The sequence below is a fragment of the Opisthorchis viverrini genome, assembly GCF_000715545.1.
Source record: "Opisthorchis viverrini unplaced genomic scaffold opera_v5_169, whole genome shotgun sequence".
NCBI classification, from domain to species: domain Eukaryota; kingdom Metazoa; phylum Platyhelminthes; class Trematoda; order Opisthorchiida; family Opisthorchiidae; genus Opisthorchis; species Opisthorchis viverrini.
In genome coordinates, this window is record NW_008751824.1 from 770,025 (window position 1) to 789,480 (window position 19,456).

The following is a 19,456-nucleotide window of genomic DNA, read 5'->3' on the forward strand; positions in this document are numbered from 1 at the left end:
TTGACGGAACACATGCAGTTGTTAACGTTCGAGGCCCAAGTGGGTTTCAGATTCACTGTCCAGAGTTCTAGTGGGGTTCGACAATCCCGCTGAGTGGCAGCGGGTGGCCACGGGAAGTGTTGTTCAAAGTGCTAGAACCAGCCATCAGGGCGTCCTTCTTTGTCCAACATATTCGCGCCAGTTTGATCGAACACCGGAGATTTCCGGAGGCTGATCGGACGAACCAAATGAAATCATCTTTGGCCTTTCTCAGTTTTTTGCGCCTCCTCCATTTCCTTAGCCTTTGGTGTTCACTAGACGTCACAGGCGGTGCGCACGCTGAGATCAACTGACGTCTGATAATTTACCGGGATGGATTATGTTCGGGGCTGGAGGGAACACTTTCATGAGATTCAAGAAACGCCACAGTCTTGTCTGCTATCCAGTACCCGGTATCGCCATGTCAGAGGCGGGACTCCCGACATTGTGCGAGGATTTGGCGATCTTGTTCCGACGGAGACAGTCCTGATAAATAGCCCTAGCTTGTGTCTACCGGCCTCGCAGTTGCTAAATGCTTTGTCCGCTCAAGTAGCCCTGGAAAACGAACAGAGAAGCGCATGGTCAGAATTAACTTGTTCTAAAAACGATCAGCAATCAGTTACCGGTCCGCGAGACGGCCTAAGTGGTTAGAGCGCGAATTTACTGACCGGAAGGTCCGTGGTTCGAATCCGACCGCCGCCACTCGACTTCCCCTGTCTAGGCTTGGGCAACCTGGCAGTATCCCAGCCCTCGTGCTTCCTTTGGGTAGCATGGCAGCTAGGCACCGGAAGGGTGCTACAGCTGAACGCTTATTACCGGTCCGCGCCATCGGTAAAGGATGGCAATGTGGGTAGTTTGATTCCGAGGCTGTCACACTGCTGGAAGGTGCCATGTGACCAGACGGCTTCGGCTACTTCAAAATTTAGTGATGTATAAAACAGTGTCGTCAGCACATAGCTGAAGTAGTCGTTTGTTGTTATCCATACGCACCAAGCTTAACCGAACTTGACTACCGAATCGAACCTCAGTCGAAATAAGTCTGCCTAAATGTGCATTCAAATCTCCGGCAACCACAACGATATGACTGAAACAAGGGACTCGAGGCGTCATGAAAATCGTTTTTGTTGCTGTCATGGGTAGTCGTTTGAGGCGTGAGCACACGCAATAAACACATAATGAGCAGCTTTCCACTTAGGATATTCCTTCACGGAAGCTACCAAACAAACCGCAGAGGCAAACAAGGATCCCTCAGCCTCTTGAATTAGGACGATGATGAGCTTTATAAATCCTGTAGCAGCGAGATGGCCCAAGTGGTTAGAGCGTGAATTTCCTAACCGGAAGGTCCGTGGTTCGAATCCGACCTTCGCCACTCGACTTCCCCCTGTCTAGGCTTGGACAACCTGACAGTATCCCAGCCCTCGTGGATCCTTCGGATGGCATGGCAGCTAGGCACCGGAAGGGTGCTACGCTTCTTCTTCTTCTTCTTCTGTAGCAACGATCTCTGCATTGCAAGTCAAACAGCCGGGAGCAAGTGAATAGTGATGGGACAGTTGGCTTAAAGGGCTGCGGTTGGATTTCGAATTCACCTTACCGATACACAGCACAGATCGATGCCAATTGAGGCTATCATCAAAGTCAGCAGTAAGAACCGCGTACCTGTCGTACAGTGATTCTAGCTGCCACAGTTGTTCACCTATGATTTAGGGGGATGGGTTAGATAGCTGCGCATAGGAGGCGGTAGCTGATACAATTAATGAGTAAGGGTTGTCAGTGGACTGTCATTCGGGGAGATTTGGCGGGGAGTTATGCATTGAAGACAATAGTTTGGATGCACGACCGCCATTAAGGGCGCGACTGGGCCATGTCGGACAATGTGTTTGACCATCGATGTTTCCCGTTCCGCCATCTCTATCTAGAGAGACAACAATGACCAGCTCAGCTGCGTTGTCCGGTAATGTCTTTCATAATAGGCTGCTAAGTCAATGGTTGAACTCCCCTGGCCTGTTTTCACCTTCCGCATGGTTGTAGGAAACGCCCCTTCGAGGAAGTCGGTCGGCTGACATACGAAGCACATGACCAAGCCAGCGCAACCTATGGACTGTGATCCCTCCATTTATCGCAGGCGAATTGTTTCGGTAAGCTTCAGCAATACTGATCAAGCGTTATTAGCAGACCCGAGCAATTGTCGGAAGACATCGATGGTCAAACATTGAATCTTTTGATGTCCTCAGCGCGCAGCGACCAGGTTTCTGACCCGTGTAGTAATATGGAGCACACCGCAGCGATGTATACGTGACCCTTGACAGATAAAGCATTGTGCCTAGGCCACAAATGGTTCAAGCTCACAAAAGCTGTTGTAGTCTTCCCCATCCGGATGGAAATAACATCTTTGGCGAGACCACAGGGACCGGTATATTTGCCCACATATACAGATCTGCTACCTCGATCGGCTCATCCAGAGAGCACGAGGTTAAGGTTCGAGCTCACCCAGTCTTGCAGTAGCACTTTACACCTTGCAGTTGCGAAGTGTATGCCAAACAGTGAGGCAGAATTAGTTAGACTATCCGATATTGTTTCCATTACGACGGCGTCGGCTTCAAGAAGAGCTATGTCGTCCGCGTACTCAAGATCTGCGGGCGAATGGCTCAGGAGCATTTCGGCCCCACAGGAATTCGAGACTAATAGTGAGTCTCCATAATCATACCAACAACGAATTTGAAGAAAGGTGAGAGATAACAGCCTTGTCTGAGTGAGCCCAATATGCCAGCAAGAGCAGCTTACTATCCTAATTGCTTTCGAGGCTTCAAGATTGACTCCGAGATGAGCGAAAATGTCAGCGCCGGCTGATGTGCATAAATTGCAGCTAAGACTGGCGCACGAGGTCCTAGTTTCCAACAAACGGGCCTACAGGAGATAAGGATGGAGTTGGAGGAGGTGGAAGAAGAGATGTGTCGGCAATAGCCTACTTTCCCTCACCGGCCTGGCTGTACGCAGCAAGGGAGGCGATACCATTCGATGGCCAAAGAGATTACGGTATTTTCGATTGGTTGTGTGCGGGATGAGATACTGAAAGGGCGCCCAGACTTAGACAGGAGAACGGCGATGGTTCTCACTCAATGCTTTTGGCCCAAGTCTGACCACAATGCAGGTGTGTGGCGCCCCTAATGCGGAGGACTAAGCTGTGTTGGTCAGACCTACAGACATTAACCAACTTGACATAAGACCCTATGAGTCGGGCATTTTCAGTATACCTCAATGGGTGGCGATGATACAGACCATTACAATACTGTAAGGTTCAGCCTCTTCGTGACGGTTAGTTTCGCGTACTCTCCCAGATTCTAGTAACATCCCCACACTCCCTGTCCCACTTTGGACGACGGGTCTTCTTATGATATTGTCCACCCCGGCATTCAAGCAGCACCCAAGCTGACCTCAGTTCGATGTGTCAGGCCTGGCATCGGGAAAAACCGTGAGTGGACCCGCCCCTGCATTACCGAGCAAACCACGATCGGCCGACGGTATATCAATGATCAAGATCGGTGCTGTCACCGACCCTACAGATGCTGCTACGACTTCACACTGTAACAGACACGATACCAGGATGCCACGAGTATCTCAGTACTAACTCACTCGATTCAGAAAATGAAATTAGCAACCGGTCCTCGTCATACCTCCAACAGTCACACGATGCACATCATGGGTAGGACTCGGACAGACAATTTTCCCAAGACCCATCACTGAGGTTCCCAGATTGGATGAAAAAGAACAGTTTGGAAATGAAGCGATGGAACTACTATTCAGTTAAGTAAAATCGAAACAGCACACGGTACATACGAATGAATGATTAGCCACCACGAAGGCGCAAAACCAAGTGTAGAGTGGACTCCTTCTGAATGTTGTAATCCGATAAGGTACGTCCATCTTCGAGTTGTTTGCCGGCAAAAATCAAGCGTTGCTGGTCGGGTGGGATGCCTTCCTTGTCTTGGATCTTCGCCTTCACATTCTCAATAGTATCGCTTGCTTCAACTTCAAGGGTGATCGTCTTCCCAGTAAGAGTCTTCACGAATATCTGCATGCCACCACGCAGACGAAGCACCAGATGAAGAGTGGATTCTTTCTGGATGTTGTAATCAGACAGAGTTCGACCATCTTCAAGTTGTTTGCCGGCAAAAATCAAGCGTTGCTGGTCGGGTGGGATGCCTTCCTTGTCTTGGATCTTCGCCTTCACATTCTCAATAGTATCGCTTGCTTCAACTTCAAGGGTAATCGTCTTACCGGTCAGGGTCTTCACGAATATCTGCATGCCACCACGCAGACGAAGCACCAGATGAAGAGTGGATTCTTTCTGGATGTTGTAATCAGACAGAGTTCGACCATCTTCAAGTTGTTTGCCGGCAAAAATCAAGCGTTGCTGGTCGGGTGGGATGCCTTCCTTGTCTTGGATCTTCGCCTTCACATTCTCAATAGTATCGCTTGCTTCAACTTCAAGGGTAATCGTCTTACCGGTCAGGGTCTTCACGAATATCTGCATGCCACCACGCAGACGAAGCACCAGATGAAGAGTGGATTCTTTCTGGATGTTGTAATCAGACAGAGTTCGACCATCTTCAAGTTGTTTGCCGGCAAAAATCAAGCGTTGCTGGTCGGGTGGGATGCCTTCCTTGTCTTGGATCTTCGCCTTCACATTCTCAATAGTATCGCTTGCTTCAACTTCAAGGGTAATCGTCTTACCGGTCAGGGTCTTCACGAATATCTGCATGCCACCACGCAGACGAAGCACCAGATGAAGAGTGGATTCTTTCTGGATGTTGTAATCAGACAGAGTTCGACCATCTTCAAGTTGTTTGCCGGCAAAAATCAAGCGTTGCTGGTCGGGTGGGATGCCTTCCTTGTCTTGGATCTTCGCCTTCACATTCTCAATAGTATCGCTTGCTTCAACTTCAAGGGTAATCGTCTTACCGGTCAGGGTCTTCACGAATATCTGCATGCCACCACGCAGACGAAGCACCAGATGAAGAGTGGATTCTTTCTGGATGTTGTAATCAGACAGAGTTCGACCATCTTCAAGTTGTTTGCCGGCAAAAATCAAGCGTTGCTGGTCGGGTGGGATGCCTTCCTTGTCTTGGATCTTCGCCTTCACATTCTCAATAGTATCGCTTGCTTCAACTTCAAGGGTGATCGTCTTCCCAGTAAGAGTCTTCACGAAGATCTGCATTGCTGACCGCCCGATAATCGACTAAGTGGGCAGTCCTTCTGCGTCAGAATTTATTTGCTGCCTGTCTCTGTTGCCTTGTTCTTTTGGACCAATCGACTCGCTCCACGATGGCGAATACGTAGTTGCGGTTGGTTGGAATTACTTGAAGCCAATCGCCTGTTATTATTCAACCAATCAGGTTGTTCGGCCTGTTTGTCGCGTTGTTCTTGTGTCAGCCTAAACTTTGACGTTAGTTTGTCGACTGGACTACCCACACGATCGATCGGCCCACACTACAGCCTGTCGGACTGAAGGGGTTCCCGTGCTTTCTGTTGCGCGAGGTGGCGCCCACCTTCGCACACCGTTGTTTGCCACTTATCTTCTACGTTGTCTTGGGTTGTCCACCGTACAGCAGGCTCTGCGATAATCAGGCCAAAGTTTTGAGGTTGATCGTAATTTAAGGCTAGGTTGAAATCGGTGGACAAAAAATTTCTGCGAACTTCTGGCGTTCACAGAAAAGAGGCCTGGTACAATAATGCGTGCAGTTTTACTGTGCGGACGTTTTAGTACAACGAAGTGGACTGATACAGTAAAAGGCCAAAACACCTAAAGGGGCGAAAAGTGAGTTTAACATTCTAGACCATCTTCGTACGAGATCATTTCAATGTGTGCATGGTCCCAGGAAGTTGGCTCAAGGAATTCGAAGAATGCTTGGGCGAGTTGAGATTACTATTGCGGTGAGGCGGCAAAGCACTATCAACGTGTAGGAAAGGCTATAGGCGATGCACACATTCACGTTCAGCTAAAAGGTTATGGCGGCTGCTTTTCCTAATTTTCTTAATCACACTGGAGATTTCCGAGATGAACAGTGCTGATGATTCCCGGTAAGGATAGAACAGCTGTATAACGTTTTTAAGCTTTTCGGCATAGGCCGGTTTCATTTTCAGGACGAAATCTTGATTGAAAAGAATTCAACATCCAGTCTTGAATCTGCATTTGGGACATGGGGTGTCGTGTGGACCATTGTATTTTTCCGTCCGAAGTTGCGTACCTGTATTTTCATGATTTCGTACAAAGTTTATTCGCACGTTTGCACTCCAATTTTAATCACAATCAGTTGCGCGATTTGTGTGTTGTCTGAAGTAGCCTTCTCCATATATTGGTAGACCTTAGGGTGAAAAGATATACAATTATTAGGTGGCTGATTCTTTAGACAGCGAGAAGCTCCACCGGATAGGTTGCATACATTTGTCTAGAGCCTCAAGCTACTATAGGGCTGGGAACCAGGCGTTTTAATACTAAAACGAGTCCCGTTTGAAAGTGAATAAACATGGCTTTCTGGGCTCCACAATCCCACTATACATGCTGCTGAAGCCCTTCTTCCGGATGTTAATTAAAGGTGCTGGGGAAGAAGACATCCACAACCTGACTATATTCTGTATGTACACCTTGACTTGGTCAAGGTTTTCACTAGAGAAGAGTGAAAAAGTCGGAGATGCATCAATCAGTTCAAGAGGGCTGTTGTATTTTACTCAATCACTTTGAAGTACTGAACCCGGACCTAACCACATCGACAAAAGCGAGACATTAAACTTCACGACTTTCTTGATGACAGTCGAGTTAGCGACTCCGATACAACCAGCGCATCAACGATTGAATTTTGCGAGAAAAACATGCAGGTTTTTCGTGTATATTAAATACAAACTTTCATTTTAAGTTTGGAACGATATATACACATCAAAACCTCAGTGAATTCAAATCGTCAAATCGTTACAGAATTAGTAGACAGTGTTTGTGCTACGGCTGACTTTTTTCAAGGTCTCCTCTATTTTATTCGTAGCAGTTGTTGACCTGTTAAATCCTCATCAAGGCCACGGATGAACCCATTCATAAAACTCCAAAAAACCGTTCCATAAAGTGCCTGCGGGTAGTATCCGTGCCGGTGTTACGTTCAAAAACATATCCAGGAACTTACCGCGGTCGCACCTAACACATCCCACGTATAGTAAAGCTCCGTGAATAGATGACCAACACATTGTCCATAATATGGACGAAATGATGCATTTCTCAAAGTCTGAGTGCATTTTGTGATCCGATGAATGCCATCGGCTCACCTACTGCAGCACGTTGCCATTGGCACTACAGTGGAACACAGTTGGTAAAATGCGGTCATCGACGAGCATTTTGAATGAGTCCCATAAAGTTTTCATTCTATTCTTTTCAACTTAGGACGATCTCGTGACCGACCACTGTGTAGTTATATCGTCTAAGCTATAGAACACCAGTGTCTTTAAAGAATGTGCCAGCGCAGTCCACAAAACCTTGTCAGAGTATACTTAGCATAACAGGCTACTTTGGATATGCAGCCAAAAATTGTGCTCATGTTTTCAACTTTAACGTGTTGGTAATCTGAGGTAGTGTCGGGTAAAAAAAACTGAACACCAGAATATCACGAAGAATATCACAATTGTAAGTGGGCAGAGAATTCAGAAGAGCAGCATCCAGAATGCTCTCCGGAAGTCATCATTCCCAGCTAGCTTAAAGATCAGAAAACTCATTTTCTTGGGCACACCATTAATCACAAGATAAATACTTCAAACTCACTACGGTCATCTCTGTCCCATTCCCAGTCGAATGTTGTATTTTTTGCAGCAGTGGTGTACTACGAATTTATGTGATTTGAAGGCATTGTACTATTGCGAACCCGACAGCGTTAAACCCTTTCCCACCTCCGTGGATTATAGAAGACATCAGCAACTGACGAGTTTCAAAAACGCATTTCATCTTGTCGTTATCTAGCCACCGTTGTTCTGATGGTGATTTGTCTAAACTGGTAAGGACAGGTCGTTACAGTAATCACCATTATTATCTGAAACCGCTGTCGGTTCACCAGTTAGTCGCAGGAACGTCAATCATAGAATGTTCCATATTCACACACTAATTTGGCCGAAATGTGAGATAAACCAGTAGCCCATCATGTCACTCCAGTGTTTTAAGTGAATTTTAACGTGAGTTGAGCGCTTTTCGGTTGTTTTAAATCGAAAAACTACCGTTTCCTCGCAGATGTGAAAATGTTCGGGTTTTCGTACTAATACTTAGTGGTTAACGGTCTTACCACTACCAAACGTACTACTATCTACCTGTGTTGTTGTGTTGCTCGGCACCCTTTCAGGGCCTAACTGCCATGCCACCAGAAGGAACCACGACGGCTGAGGTACTGCCAGTTTGCCCAAGCCTAGACAGGAGAAGTCGAGAGGCAGAGGTCAGGTTCAAACCACGGATCTGCCGGTCAGTAAATTCACGTTTTAACCACTGAGCCATCTCGACCCCCTACTACCTACCTGGCTACTATCAATACCCAATGCACACCTGCACAGTATCATGATATCTTTTAAAATAGCTTTACTTGACAGCAGCTGAGGTTGAAGTCCCAATGAGGTTGCTGGCGTGTGAGACCGGTACCGATAACATCTAACTAATCCACTGCAAAGTAACGACACAGAGATCCACCTGGCTTCAGTTAGTCTGCAACCGAGACTTAGTTTGACTTGCTTTACGATTCGAAATGGACACACCACCAAGTAAGTTGGCTGTTAATCAAAGACGCATCTTGGTGGTGTATTTAGCCCGGGAGAAAAATGCAGTGGCAGTGTTCTGTATTTTTTTTTTTGAAAATTTGAACTTACCACCACTCGTTACTGAGTAGTACCGACCTTAGACGCAATGGCCACTGTGATTTTATCTGGTTTCCCTCTGGCGCTGAGTAGCCTTGGAGTCAAACTCGCCACTTCGCCGGCGGTTAAAAATGACACGGTTAAGTCCTCCACTGCCGACTGCTTTGAATACGGACGTTGATTCAGATCACGCTGTCCCGCGGTGCATAGTTTCCTTATACTTCGTCCGTAAACCCAAGAAACGAGCTTCAGATTTAGCGGAAGAAAAGCTTCACTAGCCACCAGTTAAGGAAACATACCAAAGTTTAAAAAAGTGCTTTGGAACGACAGAGAAGTCGTTGTTTTACTATGTGTTGCGTTACAAGCGGTCTCTTCGGAAGGCATTGATGTGACTCCGAAAGCTCAGTCTGTTGTGTTCAAGAGCACATACACGGAAATTACTGGACCTTAGAACGTGTACCACCAAAGGTAAATATGTGCTTCCTTGCGTCTGATTCATGCAAACACAAAACTTGCTCATATCGACAGCGTAACCGATCGATTAGTATTAATCGTAATGAATCTGACACTTCACTGTTATGCTACGAACATCGCGCATGTGTACTCCAGCCCAGGCACACCTATCGATTGTAGGCATCTTAGCAGCGTTTCTCACCGCATTGGCATGCAACAGAGAGTTACCAGAGTTCCCAGCGGAACAAAAGGAAAACTGACTGCAAATTTAGTGAACAGGTGATTTGACTAATGTGGGCTAAAAATATGAATGTTCCAAGTTAGATGGGGTGAGGAAACTCCAGAAAGCTAAGGTTACTCCGGCCAGTTCAGCTAGCCTCGTGAGATCTGATCATTTCATCCATTGTGAAATCTAACCAGTCGTGATCTAGACAATCGTCCAGGTTTTGGTATATGGAGTTTTTTCTAAACAGACGTGTCGGGTTCCTATTAGTTTTCTGACACTGACTGCGCATCAAGCCAATGTGAGCTTTTTAGGGTGTGAACATCCATCGATAGCTGCAAGAGTAATATGATGAGAGGTAAGTGACCAATACCAGTCTACTTCTGGAACACAATCTTTCTGTACTGTTACTAATTGTGAAGCAGACTCAAAATGTACCACAACAACGATTGTTCCGCAACTTTTTTGCCAGGGTTTGGGGTGTTTTGTCTATCCGGTTTACGAAACTGACACTAATTAGTCACAGTGCCAGGAATTTTTAGTAGGCCTATTGCATTCTAGTTCACACTCGGAATTTACTGTACACTACATTCTGTTAAGTTTCAGGAATATGAGCTCATGTGAATTTGACAGGCCGTAATCGGTATTCTGACAGCAGTACACCATCAAAGACACTCGTACGTGCTCAAAGACCTACACCACTTATATTTTCCAAAATAAATGTCAACAAACTTGCTATGTCTATTTAAGCTTAGCAACAACGATTTAATTTAGCATGTGACACACTTTGGAATCCGCCTAACGGCATGCCATTACTTTAAGTCATGTTATGAATAAGGAAAATAAATCTATGTACCTCGGCAATGAAGTAGAAAACTCACCCTTACGATCAACAAAGACAGACTGTCCTCATGTGACTCTGTTGTTGAAAGGATTCAAAAAATTCTGTGAATTATTTTAAAAGACGCACGTTAAAAGAGCTGAAGACATTATTCCATCCAAAATCATCAAATCCAGTGTTGGTAGACATGATATCTTCTTCTAAGCCCATCTGTAACCTCGATGCTGGCATTCTGGTAGGAGTCGCCCTATCTTGTCCCACAGTCTCGGAGAACAGGAATTCGATCGCTTCCAGTGAGTGCATAGATTCGTGCGTTACACAGCAGTAAGGGTTAGTGTTAACAGAAAAGAAGATGGGACGAAACCCAAGACACACTACGGGTGAAACACCCAATATGTTTGACACACTTACCTGTCTAACCCGTTTTAGCTATGAAAGTTGATGAAATCCCATGTGGCTGAATAATCACAACAGGGGTAGAGAATTTCAACGAAGCGGACTACGAATCGACAGATCATTCCACTGAGTCAAGGATTTGTCATGTGCTTCTTAGGGAGAATTTAAGATGATTCATGGATTGAGGAATGGATCAAAACGTGTGTCATGTAAGTCGAACCTAGAATTTTCACTGCTCCTGTCTTGGTACAGACAGCTTATCAGTTTCCTGAAACTTGCAATTCCTTGTTGGTACATGGCGCATAAGCACCAGAACATGCGCGCAGTTGAATTTCGTGATGCGTGCCTGCGACGCTCAGGAAAGTTCGTGATGCGATGCAACCCAACCTGTCCAGAGAAGACAGGACCTTGTAGCAGTGACACAATTCGATAACCTTCTGAGCTATATTGAAAGATGCACACCCAAAGTCTTTCGACAAGCAGATTCCAGGCGAATACATTTTCGTAACCTACGATACCAAAGAGTGAACACTTATGATGGCTTGCTCCTTGAAACTTTGAGTACTTCAGCAATATGGTGCTGAACGCCCCTTCCTTGAGTCAGAGGTCGTCCTGTCTAGATCGAGGCACCCTTGCAACATCCTAGCTATCAAACAGTCTTGGCATATGGTAACTAAATTAATTTTCTACCGCATCTTGTGATGTCAACGTAATCCCCTTAAATGGTGCTTACAACAGGATAGATAAACGAAACTCTGGGGACCACACCTCCTTTGTTTCCAACCGCCGCTGAACCTACCTACGGTCCGATACAAGTTGTGGTCAGGACAAGTTCCGCCTCAGTTTTCTATGACGAATTGGAGGAATGAGATTTCAATTAATAGCAATCAGTAACAATGAGTGAAAGAGGCAAGTCGCAGCTGTTTGAATTGAATCAGTCATTAACACAAAATGCGAAGATGTGACAACCCAGCACTGATAAACGAACGGTCTGCGTGCATATGCCCTCTATAACTCTACGCCTGGTAGATGAAGCTTCAAAATGCTTACCAAATAATACCCTCCAATAAAAACTTCCCCACATTACTCCTCAGGATAAATTACAGTAGGCATTCACCATCAGCTTGCGCTCTTCGAAAGTTCCCAAGACATGCTATGAATCTGAACATCCACCACAAAATTCAGAGAGAACGCGTTTTGGAGTCACGTGGAGATTTTGAACGAAATGAGCAGATGATAACCCACAGATTGCATCTAAATTATTGGAAGCCCAATAAAAACAGTTGAACAGGGACCTCAGATGGTGCACAAGAGACGTATTAATATTACTCCACAATTGGTGAGTCCGCAACTGTAGTGGGGGACGTGAGGATACACCTCATCTTCCCAGGGAATGACTTCTCCGGTCTCTTGGTGCCTACATTGCTCACCATGTGAAAGCTCATAAATGCAAAATAGGTACAGCCCGCTCAGCGATATTGAGAAGCAACGCGCCTAATGCCAGTGCAGCTAGAAGACGATTAGGCAATGGCTCCTTTCAAGGTAGGCTGTAGTTGCATCTCTTGTATGCCGCTGTAGAACAAGCCCTTCTCAGGATGCTGTTTCTGGAAAGGTGAGTGAGGCTCGTTCTGTGGAGTACATTATCGATAATGTGGCCTTTGAAATACCTCAAATTACGGCGAAATATATCAGTCGAGTGGTAATAAACTTCCATGATTTGTGGCAATAGGATTATGTAATCACTCACAATCACCTGAAATAAGAAGAACTAGAGGGTCAAAGCCTATTGCACAACGTACCACAGGGGCCTCCTCGGACGACATTGACGACAAGTGGGAGGAGATAACTATGGCCATACATGACGCCGAGAACTATGCTTGTGGCTTTTCCGAACGCGTGCATGGAAGTCATTGGATTGATTCGATCCCTTCTGGTTCGGAGTACGATTCGGCTAAACGATCGATTAGACAACAGCTCAGACGTAGCCTATATAGGAATAGAATAACGTAGCGGAACTAGAATGTCCAAGAAATGGGAGAGCTCGGTGCAAGGAAGCTGTTTCGTATAATACACAAAGCAGAACCTTAAAACTATACCGTGAGTCCACCAAAGACTACACTGGACGTTTACTATACAATAAAGAGCAGCATCTAGATGGCTGTGTAAAGTGTTTTCAGCATCACTTTAGTTGACCCTCTACCATTTCACCTGTCTTTCATTTGACCAGCTCATTTTGAGCTGTGTTCTGTGAGTTTAGATCCCCTTCACTTGAGAACTGGTAATACACCTTTCTACCTACAAGCGCCATCGGGCTGCTGCAGGGGAGCCTCCATGTCATTCAAAGATGGTGGAATGATTGTCCCGATGTGACTAGGTTATTCATACGTGTATTGGAACAGGAACACCTTGCAAGGTATTGATTGCACCCAATCAATGGTCATGACTGTCTTCAGTAAAGGAACCTGAATCGACTGTTCCAACATCGGGGTACAAGTCTCACGCCTGTCAGACTTCGGCTTCCCTTATATTGCGGCGCCTATCTTCCCCACATGAGACGTAAGTTTGGGAATCAAGCCATGAGAAACTGATTCCGCTGGAGCAACTCTCCTACTCTATGGATGTGAGAATCGACCACACCGATCTGGAGACTTCGAACTTCTGATCACAGCTGTCTCCGTAGCATACCAAGAGTTAGCTGACTGAAGCGAGCATGCAACGGGGTAAACGGGCATTTGGCAACGAATCAGAATCGCTAGTACTACAGATTAAACTTATCAGGTTGAGGAACGCGCTGCACATACCGAATCATAGTCTATTCAAGAAAGCGTTGTTTTCTGTTCCAAAGAATGTTGGCGAAAGGTTCGTCGGGGACATGGCAAGGTGAAATGAAAGCGGCTACAGTCAAACTTGGTGTTGTGGGACCTTCTTGCACTCCCTGTCGGATTTCACATGCTCCAGTTTGTAGGTAGTCAGAAATCCTGCAAAAGATGGCACGCAGTAGATTCGAGTGGCATGCATACTGTTGTTTCCAGCCACACTCCACGGCCGAATTTCATTTGTCCTTGGGCGTTGAGGGAGTTTCGCGGGGGACGTTAGTTCAATCCTGGTGGTGGTGACTTACTCGGACTTGATGCTCAGATGCGTTTATTTTAATGCTGTTCAAGGTTTTTCGATGTTCACTACCGTTTCCTTTCTTGATGGTTGTGTAGCATTCAAGTACTAGTCTGTATTTATGTATTTCCGTCAATGAAGACGACGAATGTAAACCACAGAACAACTAAAGCAGTTTTATTTGGAACAGCAATCCGACCCAGTCAGATTTGCACCGTATTGTGAGACAAACTCAACCAGAGATCACTGAACCTTTTGGTGAAAAAATGATCCACGCAACCTTCTATTTTCGCATTCTACCACGACCTGGTACATCGCCATGCACCCCAGAATGTTCCTTTCTTGACAGAAGACTGTCTTCGGACTGACTAGATGAATTTGAAGAGCTGTGCAGAGTGTGTTCTAATCTAACCAACCAGCCGACTTCAGCGTGGAAAAGCATTGAACCTTTTACACGTTTTCCGAACAGGGCTATCAAAAGTTCAAGTCCTTCACGACTGGGTTTGAAATCTATTAAAAGATACGTTGGAAATGCAGTCGATGGAAATAGAACAGACGTGACGTTCGGTTGACTAACAAGCACAAGTTGATGTACGATTACGTTTCCTGATTGAGCTGTTTTTAATATTGCGTACTCCTAAATTTCCTCGTCCGAATATACGAGAAAAAATATTAGTCTGAATGATTTCAGCGGTCAAGGGTCAGTCATGTGTGAGACAAACTAAATATCGGGAAACTAAAAGAGACCAGCTAGCTATTCCGCAGCTGGTACTCAACTTTCATCGACTGACCTTTGGCAAGTGCTCCTAGCCCCATCGATTAGGTAGAACGAGGAACTCGATTTATCGTCTGATGCACACTGGGCCGAGCAAATGATGTCATAAACGAACCTCTTTCGTTGAGTTCGCCTCTGAAGTGAGGTCAAGTCCAGTTATGATGATGCAGCAAACTGTAAGCCGCACTTTGCATCATCTGTAAGAGGAAGATCACAGATTACGCGACCAATATACACAAACACACCTTTTTTGTACTGACAAGTAGGCTAAATCGAGATTTTCATCAGTCCACCAAGGAGTAAATGGCGCACAAAGCCAAGCAGTAGTTCGATTGAATTAGTCTTTCAGATTAACATTCGTCGGAGCGGATGGAGTGTGTATCGCGACATAACATGAAAAAGTGATCCAGAAGACTCGCTAATAAGTGCAATTAAATAAGTACGTTTAATAAGTACGGTTAATAACTACAGTTAAGTCAATTAAAGAGGGCATTAATAATACTTCAGTGGGTGACACGTTATTCTAATCGCATTGTCTCCCACTACATGCCATGCTCATGTAGCTGCTTGAACAAGACTTGCATCTCAACACAGGGAACTGGGGTGGTGAATCAAGTAAGTTCCCTCTTAGTTGGGCGGCGGTACCATATTACCAATTTCTTGGTTTGTAGTGCGTACCGTCTCGTCACCGCCCCCAACCTCGAGTTCATCCGTACTGCCTTCTAGATGTTTCCAGACTCCATATTTAGTGGTGAATTTCGTTCAAGTCTATAAACACCTATAGACGATTTACGAAGCTCATCAGATCGCTCGATTGTAGTCGCGGGAATCGAGAGATGAATATAGTTTCGGTTGGGTTTGGAGAGGATTCGTCCCTGGGAGTGGGAGGACCTAGTTGCCTGTTTCACGTTGAATGCAATCTGCATAAAAACACCTAGGTACCTGGATTACTATAGGAATAACTCGGCTTCAATGTCTGGTTAGATGACAAGTCCCTGGTCTGAGCAACCGGTATCCAGGAGTTTCACACACAGTCATGTCATGGAGATGTTAAAACATGTGTTTTTCACACCATTCGTACTGATGGACTGAAAACATCAACACAATGTGCCTCGGAAGAGACTTATTTCTTAGCCCTAGCCGGACAGGTTCTACGTGCTGGCAACAACCTTATTGCTGTTTTATTATCCTGGCAACGCCGCCAGTTTGAATTAGCTACTGCAGTGCTTGTGTTAGTCATCCGTCAGAGTGTACCCTAACAGCATTTTGAAAACCAAATTCAGCTAGAACAGAGAGAAAATATTGAACCTATTTGACAGACAGTTCACTAGCTGACAGAGACAGAAGTGGATCGTGGACAGTTGCGTAGCTTCCGAAGTCCACCAATAAAATGTAAGGTTTGGATGGAGAGCAACGCGGTAAGATCCCATTTGAAGGGCTTGCCATCCAAATACGTCTTTTGAAATTCAGGAGGTAAAAGCTCAGATTTGACAATGTCAGCTCGCCGAGGCAGGCATAGGCCTTAATTCAAACGAATAACTGAATCAGCACCAACAGGGGACGCATGACACCGCAATCTGTGGACGTGTCAGTCTAGTTGCTAAATCCGTTGAGACCATTTGGTTGCGCACCACTGTTACCTATCTAGCGCAGAACTCTCATCTATGCCATTCAGTAGCTACTTGAGTACGGCAGAAATCGTCTCCAGCAATGAGCTCATTTAAGAGGGAATCAAGGATACCAGTACCGCACACTAGCATGTGAAACCACAGCGGATGGGCGTGATGTACGGTTCATTCAAAGCGGAGATGTTCCTAGTATGACCGAGGGTCACGTTGCAGAATAAAGCTTTGACAAGCCCTCGTTTCAAATATACGCATAATTTTCCTGTATATAAAAGAATGTGATCTGACACGTCTTTGCACAAAACGGTCGTTCATGGTAAACACGAACTAATTTGTACATAACATGAGTAGAAATAATCGATTCTTCAATAAAATTTATCTTCTTGTTTACCGTGTGGTGCTTGCATTAACATGACGGCTGGTTGGGTAACATCCGCAGTGCTAAATTCATGAGCTCCGAAACAATACCCGTCGTTTTGACGGCTTTCTTCACCCGAACAGACTTAAAAAAGCTGTCATTTCGCATCAACCACGTTCGAGGTGGGACATGGTGCTCGCACTATCGTGTTAATCCACAAAAAGTTCTTGTATGCACCACGCTTACAAGAAACCGACTCACTGTACATCCATGAACTTTCTGAGTGACAGCTGTTATTAGTCAATTGATGCAATTAGTCGAGGCCACAACAGGCCCAATGTGTGGAATGATAGGAAAAATAAATCAAACGAACGCATTGCTGTCTACTGTATTGATAGCCGGGAGTGACACAAGCCGATTTCGATGACGGATAGTGGACATCAACGGTATAACGGAGGTGAGCGATTTCTGAAATCCGTAGGCGAAATATAGTGCGTTTGACAAAACATGATTAGATTGTGCCAAGGGGATGCTCCTAGGACAGAGAAGATACGTTCAGCGAAAAACCAGATAGGATATGGAGGCGCGACAAACTGAATGATCAGTGGTGGCCTGCACCCTGAATGGTCTATTTCCCACCTCATATTCTTTTATTCACTTTAATTCGCTTTTCAAAGGCTGTTTTCATCCTACGAGGAAAAAACCACATGAGATCACAAGTTGTGGGATGAAAAAGGCAATCAAGGCATGCAGGAGATTAGTCCTTGCAATCAGACTCCATGCTTGGGTAAACCATTGAAAAATATTGCTCTAACGACCTAGAAAACAGCAGTCCAAACCAGTTTACCAATGGCCTCTTCAAACAGAAGTGTGAGTGCATTTTTGGTCGAATGTGCAAAACAGTCAGATGAAACTACGAGAAGACACGTACGGAAGGAATGGATCAGTAACGAGTGTGGAAACACACACCTTCTTCATAGGGCTGGTTCCTCGCTAGCCAATCTTTAATTCAAACTCAACACCCTTAAAGGGGGATAGAGGCCAGAAACACAAAACGAACCTATTCCGCAGATGTACACAAAGTTACATTCGGAATTAGATTCTAGTTTCAAATAAACCCTTCCTCGGCCGGAACAAAGTGTATAGAAACAGTCATACGATTGAGTGCTACCTGGACGATCTGGATTGTTGTCAGGACGCGCCCAGACAGAAAAAACAGCATATGTGCAAAGGGTGACGCAACCCCAAGGTCATCGGTACGACACGTCCGGTAAGCAGGTGCGTTGGCGGAGCTCACCAAACACGGCTTAGCAACATAAGACCAGTGGAGTGGGGCTGAAATTGTTCACTACCGGAACACCGACATTGGCTGTACAGAACGAACAAGTGGACAACCGTATTTGGCCATTTAGTCGCCCCATATATTTGCGCAGAAGCTCTGTATGTTTTGTCCTGACAATACAGCCGTGTCCGTTTTCTGTCTTCTTATCGCGTAGTCTGGCGGGCTCAGTGCAGGCGTAACCAATAGACATTCACCTACGATACAACAGTTGTTTAGATCATCTCATCAGATTTGAAAATCAATTCTTCAGTAAGCTCTTAGCTAATATACGGTATTTCACATTCAGTATTTGCTTGGGCCATCACGTGGCTGACAAAATTTTGTCTGGTACGAAAGATCACATGCGAAGTTCACGTGTCCGTTGCAAATCTGGCACGTGACGATCAGACATTGCCGACCCTGTGGTAAGGGACAACGCGTTCGACTGATAACAATGGTTTCCGGTTGTAGGCTCGGTTTGCAAGTCATACTGATGATGGGATCAATACGAGAACCCCCAAAATCCATGGAAAAGTGAAAAGTTGCAAGATAAAAAGGCGAAACAATAATGTGTTGTTGATGTGTGGGTGACGTACACATATTTAGTCACAAAGTGGGTGACCTGGTCGAGCAATGGGAAGCGTGTGAAAATGAAAAATTTATCAGTAAAAAGATGACTCATGAGTGGACTAGAAGGGAAACAGAAAAATCTTGAGTTTTCCGGATGAAGGGTTACAATGAGGGCTGCTTTTCTCTAGGTCGCCGGCTCGAAGCGGAATGGATCGCATCGGGTGACTTGGTTCCAGGGCGCCTCTTATCCTCACGATGCTGGTAGAACCGAGAAGTCAGCAAATTCAAGTTTTTCGTGAATCGCACATCGTGCTCAGATGCCCAAGCGACTAGTTCTTTTTCGTAGGCATCCTTCACCTCTTGGGCCTTTTTGCTATAGTCCTAGAAGGAAATGGAGAGATAGCTTCGCAATACCTTCCTTTGAGAAATAACAGCTTCTACGAGATAGACTGAGGAAAATAATGGATAAAAAACGACGGATATTTTGACCAACAGAGACGACGAGCTATCAAGTGCACCTTACTGAAGGGTATAATAAAAATGGCCTGAAAACTGCAACACTACAAGATGCGCTATACGGGTCGCTGGAACTCGGCAAACTGTCCAGCAGGAAACCATTAACAGACGAATGAGTTCACGGAACGGTTACCCACATTTCTGATAATACTTTATCTGACAGCTACGGAAACACAATTCGGCATGAGACGAATAGGTCATGATGAATCCAATAAGTTTAAAATACGGCCACCAACCAGCCGGCGATGAATGGTGAGAGGATGGTGGGTGGGAGGATACTTTTTTCAGCACCCTCATGTGTCGCTTGGTGTCACATTGCACCATCATCAATGACAGCAACATCAGTGTTGGCACTGATGCTTCACTGCCGTACAACCATAA

The 19,456-nt window shown here is 45.4% G+C and overlaps 1 protein-coding gene across 1 annotated transcript; it reads right to left on the reverse strand.

The window, feature by feature from the left end:
* Positions 1 to 3,862: 3,862 nt before the first annotated feature.
* Positions 3,863 to 5,233, reverse strand: T265_07360 (hypothetical protein; the record flags this gene model as incomplete). Its single annotated transcript, XM_009172859.1, has 1 exon — positions 3,863 to 5,233. One exon carries the CDS (start codon positions 5,231 to 5,233, stop codon positions 3,863 to 3,865), a length of 1,371 nt encoding a protein of 456 aa, XP_009171123.1.
* Between the last annotated feature and the right edge of the window lie 14,223 nt (positions 5,234 to 19,456).